This window comes from Mytilus trossulus, chromosome 3 (assembly GCF_036588685.1).
Source record: "Mytilus trossulus isolate FHL-02 chromosome 3, PNRI_Mtr1.1.1.hap1, whole genome shotgun sequence".
NCBI lineage: Eukaryota > Metazoa > Mollusca > Bivalvia > Mytilida > Mytilidae > Mytilus > Mytilus trossulus.
Window position 1 is genome coordinate 10239898 of NC_086375.1, and position 21731 is coordinate 10261628.

Genomic DNA, 21731 nt, shown 5'->3' on the forward strand with positions numbered 1-21731 from the left:
GCATCCTAGATGAACACACACAAATCGACAAAAGAGTATTTGATTACAATAAAATTTGAGAAATAAAACAGGCAATAATATTCTTAATTTTTGAAAGAATTGAAATTGAAAGTTGATTTATGTTTAACATTATATAAGAAAGAAGATGTGGTATGATTGCCAATGAGACAACTATCCACAAAAGACCAAAATGACACAGACATTAACAACTATAGGTCACCATACGGCCTTCAACAGTGAGCAAAGCCCATATTGCATAGTCTAGCTATAAAAGGCCCCGATAAGACAATGTAAAACAATTAACTTTTTTTTATTGTCTATTTATAATTGCAATTCAAAAAAAAGTGTTCTCTTCTATTAGGAAAAGTTCATGCAGGATACCTTTGAAAACTTGGCATTTTCTCCAATCCCAAAAGACAGATTTGAAAGAAGTTTGGAAGACTTGGAGAAACAGAAAGGAGAACAGCCAGATCTCAGAATGAGCTTATCTGCAAGATTTCAGTCTAAAAATCCAAAGTAATTATTACCTCTGTAAAATCAACGTCTACTGTTTATTGAATAATTATCGTATTACAACATCTGTATGAGTAAATTTCTATTGAATTTAATGATTGGTGGTTGCACAATTTCTGGCAACAAATATTGCATACATTTCCAATAGCATAATAATGTCAAATAAGTATGTTCTATTCAGAATAAGACTGACTTGGATTTGGACTTTTGAACATTATGCCAATTGAAATAGCTTTAGAATATCATTAATTTTGACAAAGTTTTGATTTATTGTTTGCTAAACCTCCTCAGAGCTCTTATACTATAATGTAAAGTTCAGTGTAGAGGTGAAGGTAATGTTACTAGGAAAAACAAAAATATTGAAAGAAATCCCCCTGAGCAATATCCATCTAAGGGGGTCTCATTGGGGGGGGGGGGGGGGGGGGGTCCAATCCCCGTATCCCGCTTACACTATGTACGCAAGCAATTCTCATTTTTTTGTCATTTCCCGGGTCCCGCAAGACCTCATTTCCCATTTTCAACCCACAATAATTTGACTTTCATGTGTCACGCTTACAAAAAATTCGCAATCCCTTGTCAGGCTTAGAACCCAATGAGACCCACATCTAAGAGTGAGAGCTAGAAATGGTTGGCTTGGAAGTTGAAACGATGTCTCTGTAGTGTAAATTTAGAAATTATTTGGATGTTTGTATTATTGTGAAAAATGTGACAGGGTTATAATCGCAATAATTTAAACTCGCATCTTGAACTTTTTTATATGAATTAAACAGAATTTTTCTCAATATCGCAAACTTTGAAATCGCATTTTAGTCTAAAATGATAACATCGCAATAATAAATGCATTCAATAATTTCTAAATTTACAGTAGTATTATTTCCTTCTGTGTAATGTTTTCATATGTGCACGTACATGTCCAGAAGTCCAAATCCATGGTCATGTCCAAAATTTCAAATCCATGGACATGTCCAAAAGTCCAAATCCATGGACATTTCCAAAAGTCCAAATCCATGGACATGTCCAAAAGTCAAAATTCATGGACAACAAGAAATATTTTGTTCTTAAAACATTTATAATAAACGAAAGTGAACCAACACCTGGTGAATCTGTAGTACGATAGATTCCATAAAGTGGATACCTCGGGTAGGCAGGGTTGTTATGATAAAAAACATAAAATGTAGAGAGTCTTATAACAAGCAGTCACTAAAGTGTTGTTATAAGACTCTAAAAATATTAATGTTCAATTTATGAAATAACGAAAGGTGCTTTTCTTTATTAATAGTAGAAGATATGGTATGATTCCCAATAAAGACAACTCTTTAGTAGAAACAAATAACATAGAATTCTGAAATAATTCTGAAATTGACTTTTTGTTTTTTCTTTGTTTTATTTGTGATGTATTTTACAGGAGTATGGCTGTGCAACAGAAGTCGGACAATTGGTATGATGTAAGTAGTCCATTGAACAGTTATTGCATGGAGTTATAACACATCACTAAATATTGCATGCCACATTTGAAACTTATGCAAAATATGTCTTATTATTCAGACTAAAAATGCTAGGAACAATCAAATTTGTGATCAAAGTGAGATTTTTTTGGGAGAAGCTTGAGATTTATAAATTTTATATTGTTGCTTCATTTAGAAAGAGGCCCTGAAACAAGATTTGTAATTCTAGGGTGTTTTGTGAAGAAAGATGCATTGTTTAACCAGAGTCTTTCTTCATTAAGAGATTTTAGAAACATCTAAAAACTTTGTGAATATTTACTCTATTTCCTCAGGTGCACACCACAGAACTCTCCTTTTGTATACTTAAAAAAAGGATAGATACATTTTTTTTACCCCAAGAAAAGCATTTAGCAAGGCTATAAACTGAGCTAAATATAATTTTTTTTTGGAACATGTAATGAAATCTGTACTCATAGATACAAAAGTCTTGTGGAAAAAAGCTTTCAGTTTGACAGATTTCTTTATTTATCTTTGAGTTTGATGTAAGAACATTTTGGTCACATACCTCATGTAAAGAGAACAAAGCATTCTATCAAGGGGGGATGATAACTTAGGTCCTCAGCCAATCAGAAAAGTCAGTATTTTGATTCATATATTTAACCTTGATATCATAAATAAGGTATTTCAGTAATAGCTTTTATTAAAACCATAACAATGATTATATGTTGTATTCTCACAGCTATTTATATGAGTGAACAATTGATAGAACTTTTGAGGCTCTGCATGGGGTCTATAGTTCTTGTTTAATCTTGATATCTGATTTCTGAAAAGTACCTGAATTGAACTTTTGGATCATCAATATGCAAATAGTTCCTATTGAATGTGGTTACTGTTCTGAATATTTTGGAATTACCATGTTCCCCCATGCAGGGCCTCTTTATGTAGGCATACTACAAAATAATAAACATAGTGATGATATTGAAATTATCATAAAGACAAATGAAATATATGAGTTTAAAGGTCAAACATTTTGTTTTCAGCACATGCTATCTGAACTAAAAGCCTTTAAGGAAACCTTTCAGATTAAAAGACCAAAGGTACTGGAGAGGGAGTTATGTTTTGTTTTCATATTGTGGGATGTTATATGGTCCTCCAATGGAGGAGCACCACCTTTTTTGTTTGTCTTCGATTCATGTAGTAGTTTATATCTGTTGTTCACATGGTTTGTGTCTGTACCACACTTTCTGTTCAACTTTTTTTCTTTTTTTTTTTGGAATGGCTTGTATATAGTTTATGGAAACCTGTTTATTTTGCAGTCTTATATCCAAGTTATAATGTTTATTTTTTATTTTAGAGGTTTCCTGGATAACAGATGTTTTGTAGTTTACCACAAATTATTTTCCCTTCATAAGTATTTAAAACATAGTAGTAAACTGATATGAATTGTAGGATAATTCACATTATTAAACTTGTATACTAAAATTTATTTACATTTGTTAAAGTGAATATTTCAGCTTAAAAGAATTAAAAGTTCAAATTTATTTAATCATGCATAAAAATTCAAGACTGAACATATGTTTATTTATAGTCTTTTCAAAGAAGAAAATCTGAAATGGCTCGTACTGTTGATGAAACCAGGAAGAAAATTGAAGCTGTAAGTGAAAGTAGAATCATCTGTTTCATTTGTTCTATAAATAGATCATTACTGTAGATGACTTGTCTGTTTCTTAGAGCATGATCAGAAGCTTATTTTTTACAGACATAGTATTTTCATACCTTTTTGTTGATAAATAGCCATTAAATATCAAGTTGGAAATGTGGTTCGCTAACCTAAAGGTCAAGTTGTTAGTTACTGTAGTCAAACAGGACCTTGTTAGATCTGCAAAACTGATGAACTCGTTCACCCTACCAGCATACGATATAGTGTTTAATTTCTATTGCGTCATTGGGTAGACATAGCTATTGAAAATGTGTCGATGATCTTATCCGTTATTTTGTAAAACTTGATGGTTTATCCTGAAGCATCAATTGTTGTTATGAACTGAAACGTAACAGTTTCATTCCTATACTCTGTGTATAGCTTACAGTAAAACTTTAACAAGCTTTTCTAAAGAATTTGATATTAATATAAAAATATTATTGTTATTTTTTGTACACGTTTTCACTGTTAACTTTTTGAAATTACAATGCATGTAGTATTGCTCTAATAATGTTCTTATTTTGCATGTGCTTTTGAATAAACATTTTAATTTAACAAATTATGATATATATTTTTTTTTCATGCAGTATTATTTTGATAAAGTGTTTGAATAGAATATGCTTAGTAGGATAAGTTTCAGGAAGTTTACAATTAAAGGTTTTGGTTAAAGTCATCACTGTAAGAATGCAATAATTCATATGTTTTGTTCACACCATTCTTAGAACTGCCTCACATTTTAAATTGTCAAAAGCAAGCTGTAAGATAAGCAAACTTTAGCATGGTTGAGTAAAAAATAACCAAGGTTATTGAAATATTCAGAAAAAGACCAGGTTTGCTAATTTAGTGTGAAAAACTGCCCAATTGGACATATGTAAAATAGTAACTTGAATTTGAAATACATATTTTTAAACTATCATCTTGTAAAAGTAAATGGTGATAAAAAGTAGATAGATATGATATATTGAAAGATCTGTTTCAGGAGGGAAAATTGCTCAAAGTTCAAATAGTACATGTACAGGTAACGAAAAAAAAAATTGAAATGGGATCTTTTAATATAGATGTAGATTACATATTAATGACTTCCTTTCCACAAATAACACCTTTTCAGAAAATAGAGGATAAATACATTTCAAACCATTTTCTCTTTCCACTTTCTAAACCTTGTAAAATCATGAGTTTTAAACTTAAAAATGAAAAAAATTAAACGATACAGAATTTAGCCAGCTGGTAATCTCTTTAGGTAGATGTAGTTTTTGTCAATTGATTCAAAATTTAAATCTAGAGGACTTTTGGTAACAACATTAAAAGAAAAAAATACACTGTAGAGAATGGTTTACATGGTAAATACTTCTTACACAATAATTACTTCCTTTTGTCATTCTTAAACTGGTTCTATACTGGAAAGTATTGGCTTCTACCCATGTAAAGTTTGATAAGTTGAAAGTGATATATCACCGTTTTAACCAATTTATAGTGAAAAAATAACTATTGGTAAATGGAATGTAACTGAAAGATTTATAAAACTTAATATTTACTTCAAACTTTATTATCAGGGCTTCACACATAAATCTAATCTTTTGCTAAGTCTCCATTGTCAAATATAAATTCATGCCCCTCCTTATAGAGACAACTGAAAATTAGATCTTTTTTTTTTCTTTTTTTTTTTATTACAGGGTCAATTTATACTAAATTTGTAAATAGACTATTGCTTTATTTAATATATTGATGTGTTTTATGATATAGATGGCATGGAAGGATGAAAGTCCAGAATCAGAACATGTGGAGAGTGCCCTGTCATCACCTTGTCATGTAAGTATTAATACTGATACCTTTCATTGTCACCCCATACTATTGCAGTTGGTTAATTCTTTTTGCTACAGAAGGTATTTAAAAATCCAGGGGGTGGGGTATTAACATATAAATTTTAGTTTGGTTACAGACTTTTGACTGCTATTTCAAAACCACCCCAATTCATATATTGAGTTTTGCAAAAATCCTTATGAAAATTGCACCCCATTGGTATATTTGACACTCCAAAAAAGTCTGTAACTATACCATATTTACCTTTGTATATAATTTTATATAGGGAAAAAAAAACAGTGTTTAAAAATTGTTTAATGTTTGCCGTTGAAAGTGAAACAGTTTGGATCAGGTAGCCACACCATTTTATACTCATTTTCTATACCAAAACTGTACAAAAATTGCAAAAGAAGGAAAATGGAAATATTTCATATGTATTTTTTTCCATTTTAGGATACAAAAGTGACAAACAGCTTCTTGCCAAAGGAAGAGGACACTCATAAACGTAAGAAAAACTTTTTTTTTTATCTTCAACAATTTATAATAGGGACATTTGTGTATTTTATTGAGGTAGTAGTTTTCATCTAAAAATGTCATACTTACATAATTTAACATGTATTATTAGTACAAAGAATTTTTTACAATCAGTAGGGGAAATACATAGATTAGTAACTAGATTTATTATAATTTTAACCACTGATTAAAATGGTGGCATTCAAGCCCTCTACAAAATATGGGTTAGTTTCGAAAATGAAACTTTGAAATCATGTGGCTTTTTTAAAACTGGTTCACAAAGATTAAAAATTATGTTACAGTTTATAGAATCACATACACCATTATGATAAATCACTTAAATATAAAAATTACCCTTCACACATTCCTTTTTGGCACCATTATAACTAATACACCTATTTTAGATGTATCCCTCTTTTTTTCTGTAAACTTTAATTGGGATGATACTAAATCATGTAAATATCTGAATTATTATTTCCCCAAAATCTAGACTTGAGAGGAATTCTACAGAAACATTTTATCTACAAAGCAATTTTTGTTTACACTAGTCAAATATATATCATTTGCTCTAAATCGTTTTTTTCAAAAAACTCATTTTAGTCAAAATTACCTAGTAAATTATTAAAAAGGCATAATACTGCTTCATGGAGTTCTTAGATTTAACAGCTGTACTATTTTAGCTCTTATATATCCAAACTGATATAAGTGCTATAGTTATATTTATCTAGAGCTATTTTCACAATTATCAGAAATCAAAACCAGTATTGTTCAGGGAAACAGGGTGCTTCTTGTCTCAATTCCACTTTGGCAATTTAGGAATAAATACTTATAAATTTAAAATTACATGGAGAAAAAAGCAGTTAACACATTTTGCTTTTCAACAATCTAAATAGTGCTGACAACTTACAAGAACATTGTTTAACGTATACATATTTTCTGCTGTTAACTGAAGGGCATTTCACAAAAGCTCTAACCACAGTTTTGTGTGTAAAGTGGGAGTTGCCATAATTTTTTTATGATTTATAGTGAATAGGACCTTGAAATATAATTGCTAAGTTAGGCATGCTGTAGGCAATGATGCATGTCTGACCATATAAGGAAACATGAATTTTTCATAGAAATGATAATAAACATATATTTATGCTAGTGCTATAATATTTCCATTGCATTTAAGGCCCAAGAACACCAAACACTTTACGCATGAGTTGGTCAAACTTTGACCTGCCAAAGCAACCAATCATAGAAGAGAAAATGCCTCCATTCAAAAGTAGATCCACGCCTAGCACGCCTATCAGAAAAAGCATCGGTAAAAATATCTTGCCTTCTGGCACACACAGACCACAGTGGCGTAGTCAGATTCCAACACCTGCTTTTATTAGTAGACTTCACAGGGGTAAAGTTGCCGACGCATGGAAACAGTTCGAAAGTTTGAACTTGTCCCCTGTTCAATAATTAACACATAGATAGTTAAGCATTGAAGTTCAGCTTTTACTAATGGCAAATTGTTATGTTTGCATTTGTTGCAGATGTTATTCAGACAAAAAGAAAGATTTGCGATTGGCAACATTACCCAGATTTTTTTATAATACCTATTATCAAATATATATATATATCTAACATCTTTGATGTATTTTATGTAGTACTTGTGTATGTGTACATGCAATGTTATAGCATTTCAGCATATTTTTAGCATTAGGCCACATGTCATTAATTTTAGATTCTCTCCTCTCTTCCAATTGATACCAGGGGCAAGGGGGGAGCCAGCCATTTTTAAATGGGGGTTCCCAACTGAGGACAAAGGGGGTTCCCAACCGAGGACAAAGGGGGTTCCAACTATATGTCCCCATTCAAATGCATTGATTGTCCAAAAAAAAGGGGGGTTCCAACCCCGGAACCATCCCCCTGGATCTGCCACTGGATACTTTATTTCATTCATATGTAACTTCTTAAATATTTTGGTGAAAATCAACCAAAAGTTTTTAAAAAAGAATCCTATCGAACTTTGTTTTTTCGAAGATGAGGATTAGATTCCAAGATTTAACTTCATGTGGCCTAAACAACTTTTCAGCTTTGAGAAAGGGGTTGTTTGGCACAAATTGTTATTGAGTTTCAATGTTAGTGTTTTTTCTTTGTTACCAATAGTTTTAGCATTTTTGATGTCTACTAAAGAAGACATATAATTTTACCCATAGTTGATGTTGAGCATTTAGTGTTCAGTAATAGTCACAATTTTATAAATAGATGTTGTAAATAGCTGATTTGTTTTATTGATATTTTCCCAGTAAAAATCATCCTGTTTTACCATGTTCTTCTTTCTAATACATTTATTATTATTAAATCTGTATATAGGAACAATAATATATATTCATTTCTTAGTAAAAAAAAACAATCTTCACTTTATATTATATATATTCATAGAATAGTTCTGCTTCCAACTTTTCAGTGTGCTAGACACGCGGTGAAGGATATTTTACTTTTAAAAACATATATAATATATACAAAATATAAAAATGCACTCATAATTCATTAAAATTAATTAAACATTTTTAAATCAAATGAATATATTCTAAAATAATAATAGATTTTATTGAATAGTTGTGAAGTCTTCCATGTCGAGAAAATGTTTGCTATTTAGGTTGCACACTTGTTCATATCAACCATAACCAAATACTGTAGATTTTAAAATTCATTAGAAAAGTGGCACAATACAACAACAATCTGTTCAAGTTTTATTTAAAATTTTTCCATACCAAATTCTTATTACAAAATTTATTGAAACCAAGTTGGAAATCACAATTGCATTATGTTTTATATCAATTTATGAAATTTATGCAATGAAAAACAAAAAAAAAGGGAGATAACCTGGATTTTTTCAGGTTACTCACCAGTGCTAGTTTTTATCATGAGATGTTATTGATCATTTATAAAACATTGACAAGGCTGTTAACGCATGAATTTAGCAATGATAAATTTTCTTCAAAAGTTTAACCTCTAAAATAAAGGTTTAATATTAAATTCATATGTCTTGATTGATAGTTTTATGTTGCTTAAAAATGACTTATTTTAATGATTTTATTCCTCATTTTTTTTCAGGATCTCCAGCTTGGGATAGAGATTCAGAAACAGGAAGTGAAACGTCCAGTTCTGGGCAAAGCACGAAATCCGACAAGAGGTCATCAAGACCATCTACCCTACGCTTAGGAAGATCAGAAAGTTCTAAAACACTGAATGAAACACCTAAGCGTGAACTGAGATCTCAATCACAAAGTGGACCCAGTACTCATCGTTACATGAAAAAGACTGAAAGTTCGAAAGCCAAAATAAGCAAAACACCATCGTCTACAAATATTATAAATACCCCCAAAAGTAGTGAATTATCTGATAGTTCAGACACTTCAAAATCAAAGGGACCAGTGGCCAAAAGGAGAAGTAATTTTATAAAGAAAAAAGGATTTCATGCTTCATCGCCTAATTTGATGGATATAGATGTTGAATCAAGGGGGAGTAAATCAAATCTATTGTCGTCTGCTCGTCTTAATTTGTCTAGTAGCACACCTGATTTGTTAGATATAGATACGCCACCTTCAAGATACTCTACAGGTACACCTAAACGACCTCCAAGGTCATCATCATCCTCTCGCGGTGAAGGCAGTGTGTTGAAAGGTAGTGGTAGGTTGTCGTTGCCTGCTAATCCACCCAAAGAATCGGCAAAATCAAAATATTCGAAAAATGATAAAGACTTAATGCCACCTCCTCAAACATTGCCATCAAAATTAAAAGAACAAGCGAAAAATGCAAAACAAGATATTTTCTTAAAAAGGGCGACTTTGGCAAAGAGGCAGAACTCTAATGATTTGACTTTAGACCAGGCTAAAAGTATACTCATGGGCAAGTCTGGTATATTAGAAGATAAAAAATCAAAAGAAACTGATGTCACCGTTGACAATGTTCGAGAGACTCGTTCTAACTCTAAATTCCCTTCACATTCCAATTCTTCTACATATCCAGAATTTTCATCGAACCAGGATCATTTAAGTGATCCCAAATTAGTGGGTATAGCTACTGAAATAGAGACAACAGTGTCAGAATTACGGAGAAAGAGTATAATTGACCAAGCTTTTCAGAATTTAACCGATTTAGATGCTAGTCCTTATGATATTCCAGAAAGGGATAGTTCACCAAGACAATTGAAATTTAGTAATTCCCCTGATTCTCAAGACAATATTCCTGCTAATTCTTCATCCCATTCCAAAGATAATAGTGCTATTAATTCATCAAAAGATTCCAATACAGGACTGTCAGAAGAGGACATTTCTTTAGGTGTACGTGAACGTATTGCCATGTTAAATGCTCATTCTTCTCCACGGTCTGATGGTTCGTCTCCGAGATGTTCTAGTCCACGAATAACTATTTCTACTAAAATAAACCTAAATTCTTCTACAAAACATCAAACAAAAACAGTATCTAACAGTCATTCAGACTCGACAAATTTGAGTCAGCCAGCAGGCTTAAATCTGAGTCCACCTAATTCGTCTGGAATTGGTTCCAGTTTGGATTCGGACACAGCAGCTAAGATGTTTTCATCAAGTGAAGCCCTTAGTCCACCTAGTTGTAACGATGAGATCTCAGATAAAACAGAATCAACTATTACCATATCAGAGTAAGAATTTTTCTACATCATAAATTTAAAAATAGCTTTTCATGAATTGTGTCTTTTTGAATATAAAAAAAAGGTTAAGTACATAAGGCTTATAAATGGAGAAATAAATATAGAACTGTGAGCTAGATTTTGAAGAAGGAAAATTGAAAAAGAAACATATTTTTGAATTTTTCATTGGAAAAGAAGTGTTCTAATGTATCATTTATCATGATGTTAACCATTTTACAAAGTTATAAGGTAACCGGAACTACTCCTTTGTTCATTTATTTTAAGATTGAAGATTGATTGATTGATGTTGGTTTTATGTTTTATTTTAAGAAAACTCCTTATGATAGAAATCTAACATCACTCATTTTTATTTTTCAGGAAATCCATTGACCTTGTAGAAATCTTGAAAAAGGTAGGATTTGTGTTATATTTAGAATTTAAAAAATAAAAAAACTTATAAAACAAAACAGGAATCCTTGTCTTGCGTTGGGACTTTAAATACTATTTGTTAATACTTTGTTCAATATTACAGAATTTATTGCAATAAAGTCTTTCCTATATTCTGCGCTGGCCTAATTGTGCTCCACCTACAATATATTTTTCCTGGTCTGTTTAGATATAGGAAGATGTGGTATAAGTGTCGATGAGACAACCATTCATCCAAGTAACAACTTATAAAAGTAACCATTATAGGTCAAGGTATGGCCTTCAACACAGAGCCTTGGCTCACACTGAACAGCAAGCTATAAAGGGCCCCAAAAATTACTAGTGTAAATCCATTCAAACTGGGAAAACGAACGGTTTAATCTCTATTAAAATGAGAAACACATAAACAGACGTCAACCACTGAACACCAGATTCCTGTTTGTCCGTTTGTCCATTATTTAGTCTGTCAAAAGTCTTAGTGAATATTTGATTTGTGATGACAAAAAAAGAAAGTTTCTCTGAAAAAAAGGTGATATTTTCCATTAAGGAAGGGACAGATCTATCAAGCAAAAGCTGTTTTTTTTTTATATATAACTTGAAAAGTTATATTGGCTTGTGGAGTTCAAAATGTTGAAAAGGATAAAGTTTATAAAGTTCAGAATGAATTTATTGGACAATTTTTATTCTTGTTGTATTAATTGGATTTCTTTTTCAGGTTCAATTGTTAGAAAAAAGGGTAACATTTTTAGAAGAGGAGGGAGAAAAGGTAAGTTTGCACGTATAAAAAAAAAATTAAGATGGAAGAAAATTTGAGAAAAATGTCGATTTTTCATGATCAATAAAGGAAGAAAATGATTCAAAACAAAATCTTAGATATTTTTATTTTCAGACTAAGATTTTCCTATAAATCAAGATTAAATTTGATATTTAACACATACATATTTTGGTGATTAAAGTTTTATTAGCTAAGAATGCATTTTATTTATTTTCAGAAAGATGAAAGAATAGGTCACTTAGAAGCTCAGATCAGACAGTTTATAGGTAAATGATATAAATAATACATGGTAGAAAGAAGTGAGTGTTTGTTTGATGCGAAGAAGTACTTAAACAAACAAACTTTAAAGGAAATGTGAAATGGTTGCCAATAAGAAAACTATTCGACGTATAAACCCTATGCAGGGTCAAGGTTATAATAATTATTCACCAGAGACCAATGGATATAAACAAATATTGGTCCTGACTAAATTAACTGTTGAGGTTATACTTACTTTTCACCATAGACCAAAGGATATAAACAAGTATTGGTCCTGCCTATATTAACCCTAGTTAGTGTCAAGGTTATACTAACTATTTACCAAAGACCAAAGGATATAAACAAATATTGGTCCTGCCTATATTAACCCTAGGCAGGGTCAAGGTTATACTTTATGGTATACAATTAATTTGAGTGACATTCATTGGTATTTTAATAACAATAACTGCTTCAAATGGTATACTTGTGGAAGATGATCAATTTTTGGTGAATCCTTCATTTTATTTAATGTACCATTAATTAGTTGTGAATTTCTTGGTAGATAATTGATACTGAAACAAGAAATTCAACCTTGGAGGATGCAGCTGCAGTACCAGCACTGATTATGGTTGCCATGGAAACGAAAGATGCAGAGAGATTATCACTAAATATAAAACTAGCTATTACAGAGGACACAAGTATCATAAAAAAAGAAATTTTGTAAATCTGGGCATTGATTGTTTTGAAAGGCTTACCATAAACCTAGTCCTGAAGATATAATATCTTTTAAAGTTAATTCTGTATCTGTCTGATTGGTTTCCAATATACCAAAACTTGTTTAGAGAGAAAATTAAAATTAAATGATGCATGATATTTTGGAAAATCATTTTTAAATTTTGCTTTCAGTTTTTGGAGGTTGTTAACTTGGATTTTACCGTATGTGCTTCCTTTTTGCAGTGGTTAATTGCAAATATGCTTGTTGAGTATTGCTTGAGTCCTCAAAACTTTCAGAAAACTTATTTTGTATCTATAAACAAATTTGCATGCAAAACATACTAACAGAAGTTATCTTCTTGTCAAGAAAAGATAAGAACAAGTTCACAGCAATTTATTTTCACTTCACATTTCGTCTTTAGATCAGGTAAAAATAGATTGATTGTGAATAACATTCATAAAATAAATGAAATGCTACTGAAGACAAATGATTGTCTGGGATGGAGGGGGTCTTCATCTCTCTTATCTTCAAATGTCAAGGCAATATTAATTTATTTAATTTTTGGCCGATTATTCTCTATTCTGTAATCCCCATGCATACCCTCACAAATGCTCTTACTGTTATCCTAAATAAAGGTGAGAGCAGGCTTTTTCCTTGATCTAGTTCCATGTCAATTCTAGTATGAACTTTTACTAGGAAAGCTGGTAGTGTCCAGCTTTTTCATTTCCTAATTGACCATTGTCTTTATATTTTCCTATATGTGCCAAATAATTTTTGCTTGATACAATTTTTATTGATTGCACTAACGACATTCCAGAGATTAATGGCAACTACAGAATTTTTTGTTTGCAATGTGTACCAGTGAATTGTTTTTGTAAAACTAATACATAAAATGTCCTTAATCAGTTGTGTATTGCACACTTATATTGTATATTTTTGTAAATAATGGGAATTTTATGAGATTATGATGTATATTTAATTGATTTGTTGTCTTGCCAATCGTAGTAGTAGGGAAATAGATCTGTTCATGATTTAGATAAAGTTGTCTTGTAAAGATGGATAACATAGCCATAGGGTCACATCAGATAGAAACTTAATTAATTATTAGATTTTTGCTACACTATTTTTTTTTTCAATAATAATTTTTCTCAAGTCCAAGCATTCTACCACAATTAATGCTGGGTTTGAAAATTTCAATGAAAATTACAGATTTTGCACATAAAATTGTGCATTGCTAAGAAATATTTACTATTGCCCTTAATGTAACAATTCTGTTTTGAAATAAGGTAAATTCTGTATTACATTTGAGCACATTCTATTTTCAAAAAAAAATAAAAATTTTAAATAACAACTGCATACATTTAATTTTTTCCCAAATTCACTATTTGATGTGGCCTAGTTTGAGTTCTAACATTTTATTTCTTATTGGGTTGATGTCTAATTGGCATTTACCCTACAACTTCTTTTAGTAGACTTTTTTCATGATACTGAATTTTAACTCCATATGGTACTTTTTTTCAACAGGTACTCCGTTAGATTCCTACTTTGTTAGTTTCTGTAAAAACAATTATTTAGACAGTAGCCAACTGAAAAGGTGTTCAAGTGTTTTTGTGAGATTTACAGCCAATCGAAACATAGCACAAGGACAACAATGTCCAACCTCAAGGGAAGTAACTCCTTTATTATAGAAATGATAAAATCTAAAAACTAAATCAATAATATTAAAAAGGACTTTTACCTATAATGCATGTATATATAGTACATTTGTAGTTAGAAATGACATACTGTGGATTCATTTATTTTCGTGGGTACCAATTTTCGTGGTTTTAGGAAAACTTGCATATTCATGGATATTTAATTTTGGTTTTGGCAAAGTATACATACATTCCTTTAGAAATCTGTTATTCGTTGAATATTGAAATTCGTGGTTCCTCTGTACCCACGAAAGCCACGAAAATTGGTATCCAACGAATATTAATGAATCCACAATACTGTGGATTCATTATCATTTGTGGGATATTAATTGTCTTAGATTTCCTAGGTAAAATTGGTCCCCAAATTTGAATTTTCGAAGAATTACAAATTTACTGTAGGCTATTTATAAAACAAGAAATCAAACAACCATTGAAATAGGCATTTTCCTAATCCACGAAAAATTGGTATCCCTTAAAATGAACAAATCCACAATAACTTATCTTAATGAACATGCAATTGATTACCTCATTTGTGCAAAATTAGGTTTGTGAAACTATTGTAAATAATTTTATTCTGTACTTTTACTAAAGGGAGATAAATGGGTTAGTGAAACATACTCCAACTACACTCCCCTCCCCTCGATTTCAAATAAGTGACAATAAAATATAATATATGTGCCAAATATGTGCTGCTTGTGTGTTTTGTAAATGATGTGTTCTTTGTATATATTTAAAATGGAGAGAATTGGTTATTGTATGTAATCTGTTTGAACGATAAAAGTGACAGATATTTGTTTCAATGGTGTAAAAGTGATATTGTATAAATATAATATTGATAGAAAATATCTGCATGCCTTGGGCATCCAGTTTTAATCTAAAAAGTGTTCAGCTTAATTTAATTGCCAAAAATGTTTATCCATTCAGTACTTTTAAAGCATACATTGATTTATAAGGTTCATATTTATATTGAGGTAAATATTACAGAATTACTACCCTCAAATTCAAGTCTGTGTCATCTATTTAAAGCATGCATAATTTTAAACATAGATTTTAAGAAATAATATGACAAAAAGTTGTTTTGTTTTGAAAAAAGAGTAACAATTTTTGTTGAAACCAGTTTTCATGTGTTTTTAAAATTCATATTTTTAGCTCACCTGGCCCGAAGGGCCAAGTGAGTTTTCTCATCACTTTGCGTCCGGCGTCTGTCGTCGTCCGTCGTCGTCGTCCTGCGTTAACTTTTACAAAAATCTTCTCCTCTGAAACTACCAGGCCAAATTAAACCAAACTTGGCCACAATCATCATTGGGGTATCTAGTTTAAAAATTGTGTCCGGTGACCCGGTCAACCAACCAAGATGGCCGCCATGGCTAAAAATAGAACATAGGGGTAAAATGCAGTTTTTGGCTTATAACTCAAAAACCAAAGCATTTAGAGCAATTCTGACACTGGGTAAAATTGTTTATCAGGTCAAGATCTATCTGCCCTGAAAATTTCAGATGAATCAAACAACCTGTTGTTGGGTTGCTACCCCTAAATTGGTAATTTTAAGGAAATTTTGCTGTTTTTGGTTATTATCTTGAAAAATATTATAGATAGAGATAAACTGTAAACAGCAATAATGTTCAGCAAAATAAGATTTACAAATAAGTCAACATTACCGAAATGGTCAAATGACCCCTTTAGGAGTTATTGCCCTTTATAGTCAATTTTTAACCATTTTTTGTAAATCTTAATTATCTTTTACAAAAATCTTCTCCTCTGAAACTACTGCGCCATATTAAACCAAACTTGGCCACAATCATCATTGGGGTATCTAGTTTAAAAATTGTGTCCGGTGACCCGGTCAACCTACCAAGATGGCCGCCATGGCTAAAAATAGAACATAGGGGTAAAATGCATTTTTTGGCTTATAACTCAAAAACCAAAGCATTTAGAGCAATTCTGACATGGGGTAAAATTGTTTATCAGGTCAAGATCTATCTGCCCTGAAAATTTCAGATGAATCGAACAACCTGTTGTTGGGTTGCTACCCCTAAATTGGTAATTTTAAGGAAATTTTGCTGTTTTTGGTTATTATCTTGAAAAATATTATAGATAGAGATAAACTGTAAACAGCAATAATGTTCAGCAAAATAAGATATACAAATAAGTCAACATTACCGAAATGGTCAAATGACCCCTTTAGGAGTTATTGCCCTTTATAGTCAATTTTTAACCATTTTTTGTAAATCTTAATTATCTTTTACAAAAATCTTCTCCTCTGAAACTACTGCGCCATATTAAACCAAACTTGGCCACAATCATCATTGGGGTATCTAGTTTAAAAATTGTGTCCGGTGACCCGGTCAACCTACCAAGATGGCCGCCATGGCTAAAAATAGAACATAGGGGTAAAATGCATTTTTTGGCTTATAACTCAAAAACCAAAGCATTTAGAGCAATTCTGACATGGGGTAAAATTGTTTATCAGGTCAAGATCTATCTGCCCTGAAAATTTCAGATGAATCGAACAACCTGTTGTTGGGTTGCTACCCCTAAATTGGTAATTTTAAGGAAATTTTGCTGTTTTTGGTTATTATCTTGAAAAATATTATAGATAGAGATAAACTGTAAACAGCAATAATGTTCAGCAAAATAAGATTTACAAATAAGTCAACATTACCGAAATGGTCAAATGACCCCTTTAGGAGTTATTGCCCTTTATAGTCAATTTTTAACCATTTTTCGTAAATCTTAGTTATCTTTTACAAAAATCTTCTCCTCTGAAACTACTGCGCCATATTAAACCAAACTTGGCCACAATCATCATTGGGGTATCTAGTTTAAAAATTGTGTCTGTTGACCTGGTCAACCTACCAAGATGGCTGCCATGGCTAAAAATAGAACATGGGATAAAATGCAGTTTTTGGCTTATAACTCAAAAACAAAAGCATTAAGAGGAAAACTGGCATGGGTTAAATTGTTTATCAGGTCAAGATCTATCTGCCCTGAATTCAGACGAATCGATAGTCAATTTTTAACAATTTTCATAAAATTTGTAAATTTTTACTAACACTTTTAACTGAAACTACTGGGCCAATCATTATAGATGGGGATATATGTACGCAGCAAGAATGTTCAGTAAAGTTAGATCTACAAACATATCACCATCACCAAAACACAATTTTGTCACGAATCCATCTGTGTCCTTTGTTGAATATTCACATATACAAATGTACCAAGGTGAGCGACACAGGCTCTTTAGAGCCTCTAGTTTATCACCTCATGTCCATGAATTTCTAGCATGACCTTGATACTATCATATCAAACAAGACAACAAGACTTGGATAACTTAGGACATCTGCTATAATCTCTGAAGCTAAGTTGTATATTTACTACCTTGTAATCTTTCAAATTTATTAATTTTCTCGCCCTTGCTCTTTATTAAAAAAGATTAAAAGAATGCCACAAGTGTTACATGTGGTAAAGTGGTATTTATAACATCTCATCAGTAAGAGTTGCTTATAAAACTGCATTTGCTCCCTTCAAATTCCAATTTACAGCAGCAAATCTTTAACTATAGTACTATTATTCCTCAAATTTCAGTCTGAAGCATTGATTAACAACAGGATGATACGTGTATCGCATTAAACTGAACATTATTTTTCAAAACAAAGTGTTTAATTGAAATCTATGATTGAAGAATCTTTTCCTGTCATTTTGGTATCAACAAAATGTTTACCTTTTCTTTCTCTTGGGGTTGTATGATACATATCACCACACCTTTGATATTCAGAGGTATATGTTTTATCTTAAGTTTATATGAAGTATATAAGATAATTACATGACATGTATATTTGTTTTAAACATATCATTCAAAGGGGCATACATATAACAATTTGTAAATAGCATTCCTATTATTGAAAGATTTTGACCATGCATAAATCATTTCTGTAAGTCTAAATTTTCGTGTTTTTTAATAATTATCATTGAATATAAGTGCCATTTAAAATGTGTGTATGAATTAATTCTTGGGCTATGTTTTAGACATTCCATACAGGTTGAAAGTTTTTATTTTGTACAAATTTAAAAAGATATTAAGATGTCTTTGTATCCTGAATTGTTTGTGATTAGTATGATTGTGAATTTTAATTTTACTGCCATACTGATTTACTTTTTAAAAAAATCACACACACATGAATTTATGAATTTAGAGTATTCATTGCTTATTTTTTTTTGTCAGATTGTCAATACAATGGAAGTTTGTATTTTAAGATTTGTATTGAAAAAGAGTATACACAATGTGAAAGATTATTGATCATGTTTGTAAAAGCTTATATATTTTGTGATTGTGTTGTGTAAATTATACTGCATGAAACACATTTTTTTTAAAGAATTTTTATACTTGATAAAGTGCTATGCAATTTGTACATTAAGATTATCTATGCATTATCTGTTGGTAAACAGAATAACTGCTCATATTTTCATGGTAATAAATTATTTATACAAAACTTGATTTTGTGTTAACTTCTATTCACTAACAGTGTATCTTGTAAATAATGGCATGATAGGGTGCATAATTGAAATTTTCCGATGAAGGGCATTTCAAAAGAGGTCTATTGAAAAGGACAAAAGGTTTGCCAAAACTGGACAAGTACTAGTATAAGATATATACATAAAGTACTAGTATAAGATATATACATAAGGTTATTCCCAAAGTAAAATCACAAAAATACTGAACTCCCTATTATATATCAAATGGGTAAAACCTAAAGCTGTCATATTCCTGACTTAGTACAGGCATTTTTTTCTGTAGAAAAAGGTGGATAAAACTGGTTTTATATAGCTAACTAAACCTCTCACTTGAATGGCTGTCGAATAAAATTTCATTATATTGACAACGATGTGTGAGGAAGACAAAAAGACCTAATAGGTTGGTGTTTGTTATTGTTACACTTCAGTATTTCTGTTGTTCCGTTGTTTTCCTCTTATAGATGATGTGTTTCCCTCTGTATAAGTTTGTAACCCGAATTTATTATCTCTCAATCGATTTATGACTTTTTAACAGCCGGATAATACTGTTGCTTTTATTTATTCATACCTTGATGTGAGAGATTTTTGTCTGAACGACATGTTGGGGTCTATTTGCATGTTTCAGTGGATATTAACTCAAATCAGTGTTCCTCATTAAAAAAAAATATGGCACTATCAATATTCAGATTAAAATATTTAAAGACTGGAGCTCGTGGTGTGACAGTAGATGAATCCCTCTCATCCATTTGTTAAGCCTCAGTGTGACTTTTATTTGAGGAAAATCAATAAAAGTAACATACTTTTGCTTATGGTATCTTTCAAGCAGGTTGGAATTTTTGTCATGAATGTTTGCAATATATACTTCCCTTTTTTTTCATGGTAATTTGATGGTCGAGAGTATGGGAGGCCATGGCTTCAATTAATCCTGATCAAAGTCAAATCAAAAACTTAAAAATAGGTATTTGTTGATTATCTGCTATGTATGCGGCATATAAGAGTAAGGGCAGAGACTGATCTGCTCTGAGTCAGAATAGTATGTCTGGGTAGTGTGACATGACATTTCTTTAGTACAAAGCATGCAGGTCTATATTCATATTACAACACCATGTACTAAATATGAATTTAGATTTAATTTGCTACGAAACGTTAACCAGTCATACATCCTTCCTTGTCATGACCTCTACAAATGTCACATGATGGCATTATCAAATTCTCTTCAGAGTGGACAAGCTCCTATACTCTGCCACTAATGAGATCAAATGGAAATGTTTACAGTGTGACTTTCTCTTGTGTACAAAATGTCAGAGACTTCATCAAAAATCTACCGACCAGCATATAATTATAGACTTTAAAGACATAACTACATATCAACAAGAAATCAATGATCAACCAGATATAATTAATATTCCATGTAGTGTTCATAATGGACAAAACTGTTGCCAGTTTTGCAAGACTTGTGAGGAAATTATCTGTTCTTTATGTTTTCTTCAAGCCCATAACACCCACGACATGATAGGATTAGCTAAAGAATATGAGTTAACTTTGAAAGCTGTCAATAACTTTCATACTGAAGTGGAAGAAAACATTGTACAAATTGAGAAAGGATTATCTAAACTAGTTATTAGGAAAACCTCTGAAGAATCATTATATGAATCCGAGAAGCAGAAAATTTTGGATAGGGAAAGAACTTTAAAGAATGAAGTTGAAATGCATACACAGAATCTTTTAATGAAACTTGATCACCGAAGGGATTTTCTTAAGAAATCAGTAGAAGACGAAGAAAATAGATCAAAGAAATTAAAAAAAGATTTAGAAATTCGTAAAGAGAGTCTAGGTCACACCCTAAAACAAAACAATGCAACTGAAGTTTTCAACATATTCAAACAGGAAAGAGAACTAAGAGCAGACAGTAAACAGAGAGTAGCACCAGTGAACACTAGGATTAATGGATTGCCACAATATGTACCAGGAAAACAACCAATTTTGTTATCACAACACGGAGTATTGACTGAGCTTGGAGATAAGGAACAGTACCAATTTGAATTCAAAGTGCTACAGCAGTTTAAAACTAAATTAACAATTGTAGAAAATTTAGTTTGCTGTGAAGATGGAACTCTGTAGATAAACTTCAGTACGACTAATAAATTACAGAAGATACTTAAGAACTAAAGAAAGGATCAGAACCGGTACAAAACCTCAAGAAACTAAAAGTAATGGCGTATAGCATGGCTTTGTTACCGACAGGGGATTTAATTATATCTTCAAAGACAGATGCTCTGCAAATACTTTCTAAGGCTACTGGAGAAATTAAGCGGTCTATATTCAGCGTTGCCTCTCTCCAAACCTTAGCTGTTCATGTCACCAAAAATAACCAAATCATTGTAGGGGTTAGAGAAAATGGAGAACCATTTCCAGTCATTGGTCCTAGACAGGTCATTGTGATGGATATGAATGGAAGGAAAGAAAAAGTGTACCATTTAGACAATAATGGACAATCTATCTTTACAGTTCCTGCAAGAATAACGTCGGACAATGACAATAACTTTTATGTTCTAGATCGTCTCAATGCAGATTTTGATGGTAGAATAGTTGCATTAAATAAAACCAATGGAATAAGATGGGTGTATAGCGATCATCAACACCCCAACAAACAACGAACATTCACGCCAAAAGATTTAGTGGCTACAAAATCAGACAATATTATAGTTGCAGATAGTACCCATCACATTATTCATATCATTGACACTTATTATG

The 21731-nt window shown here is 31.4% G+C and overlaps 1 protein-coding gene across 1 annotated transcript in view; it reads left to right on the forward strand.

Moving 5' to 3' along the window:
* The window catches only part of LOC134710128 (mitogen-activated protein kinase-binding protein 1-like), a 65368-nt gene extending 50293 nt beyond the window's left edge, over positions 1-15075 (forward strand). The window contains exons 26-36 of the mRNA XM_063570336.1: positions 362-516; positions 1919-1958; positions 3547-3612; positions 5401-5466; positions 5911-5962; positions 7145-7276; positions 9064-10630; positions 10997-11030; positions 11760-11810; positions 12037-12085; positions 12619-15075. Coding sequence (XP_063426406.1) covers positions 362-516; positions 1919-1958; positions 3547-3612; positions 5401-5466; positions 5911-5962; positions 7145-7276; positions 9064-10630; positions 10997-11030; positions 11760-11810; positions 12037-12085; positions 12619-12626 — 2220 coding nt within the window. The 3' untranslated portion in view covers positions 12627-15075. The remainder of the gene's footprint in view (positions 1-361; positions 517-1918; positions 1959-3546; positions 3613-5400; positions 5467-5910; positions 5963-7144; positions 7277-9063; positions 10631-10996; positions 11031-11759; positions 11811-12036; positions 12086-12618) is intronic.
* The last annotated feature ends 6656 nt before the right edge of the window (positions 15076-21731 follow it).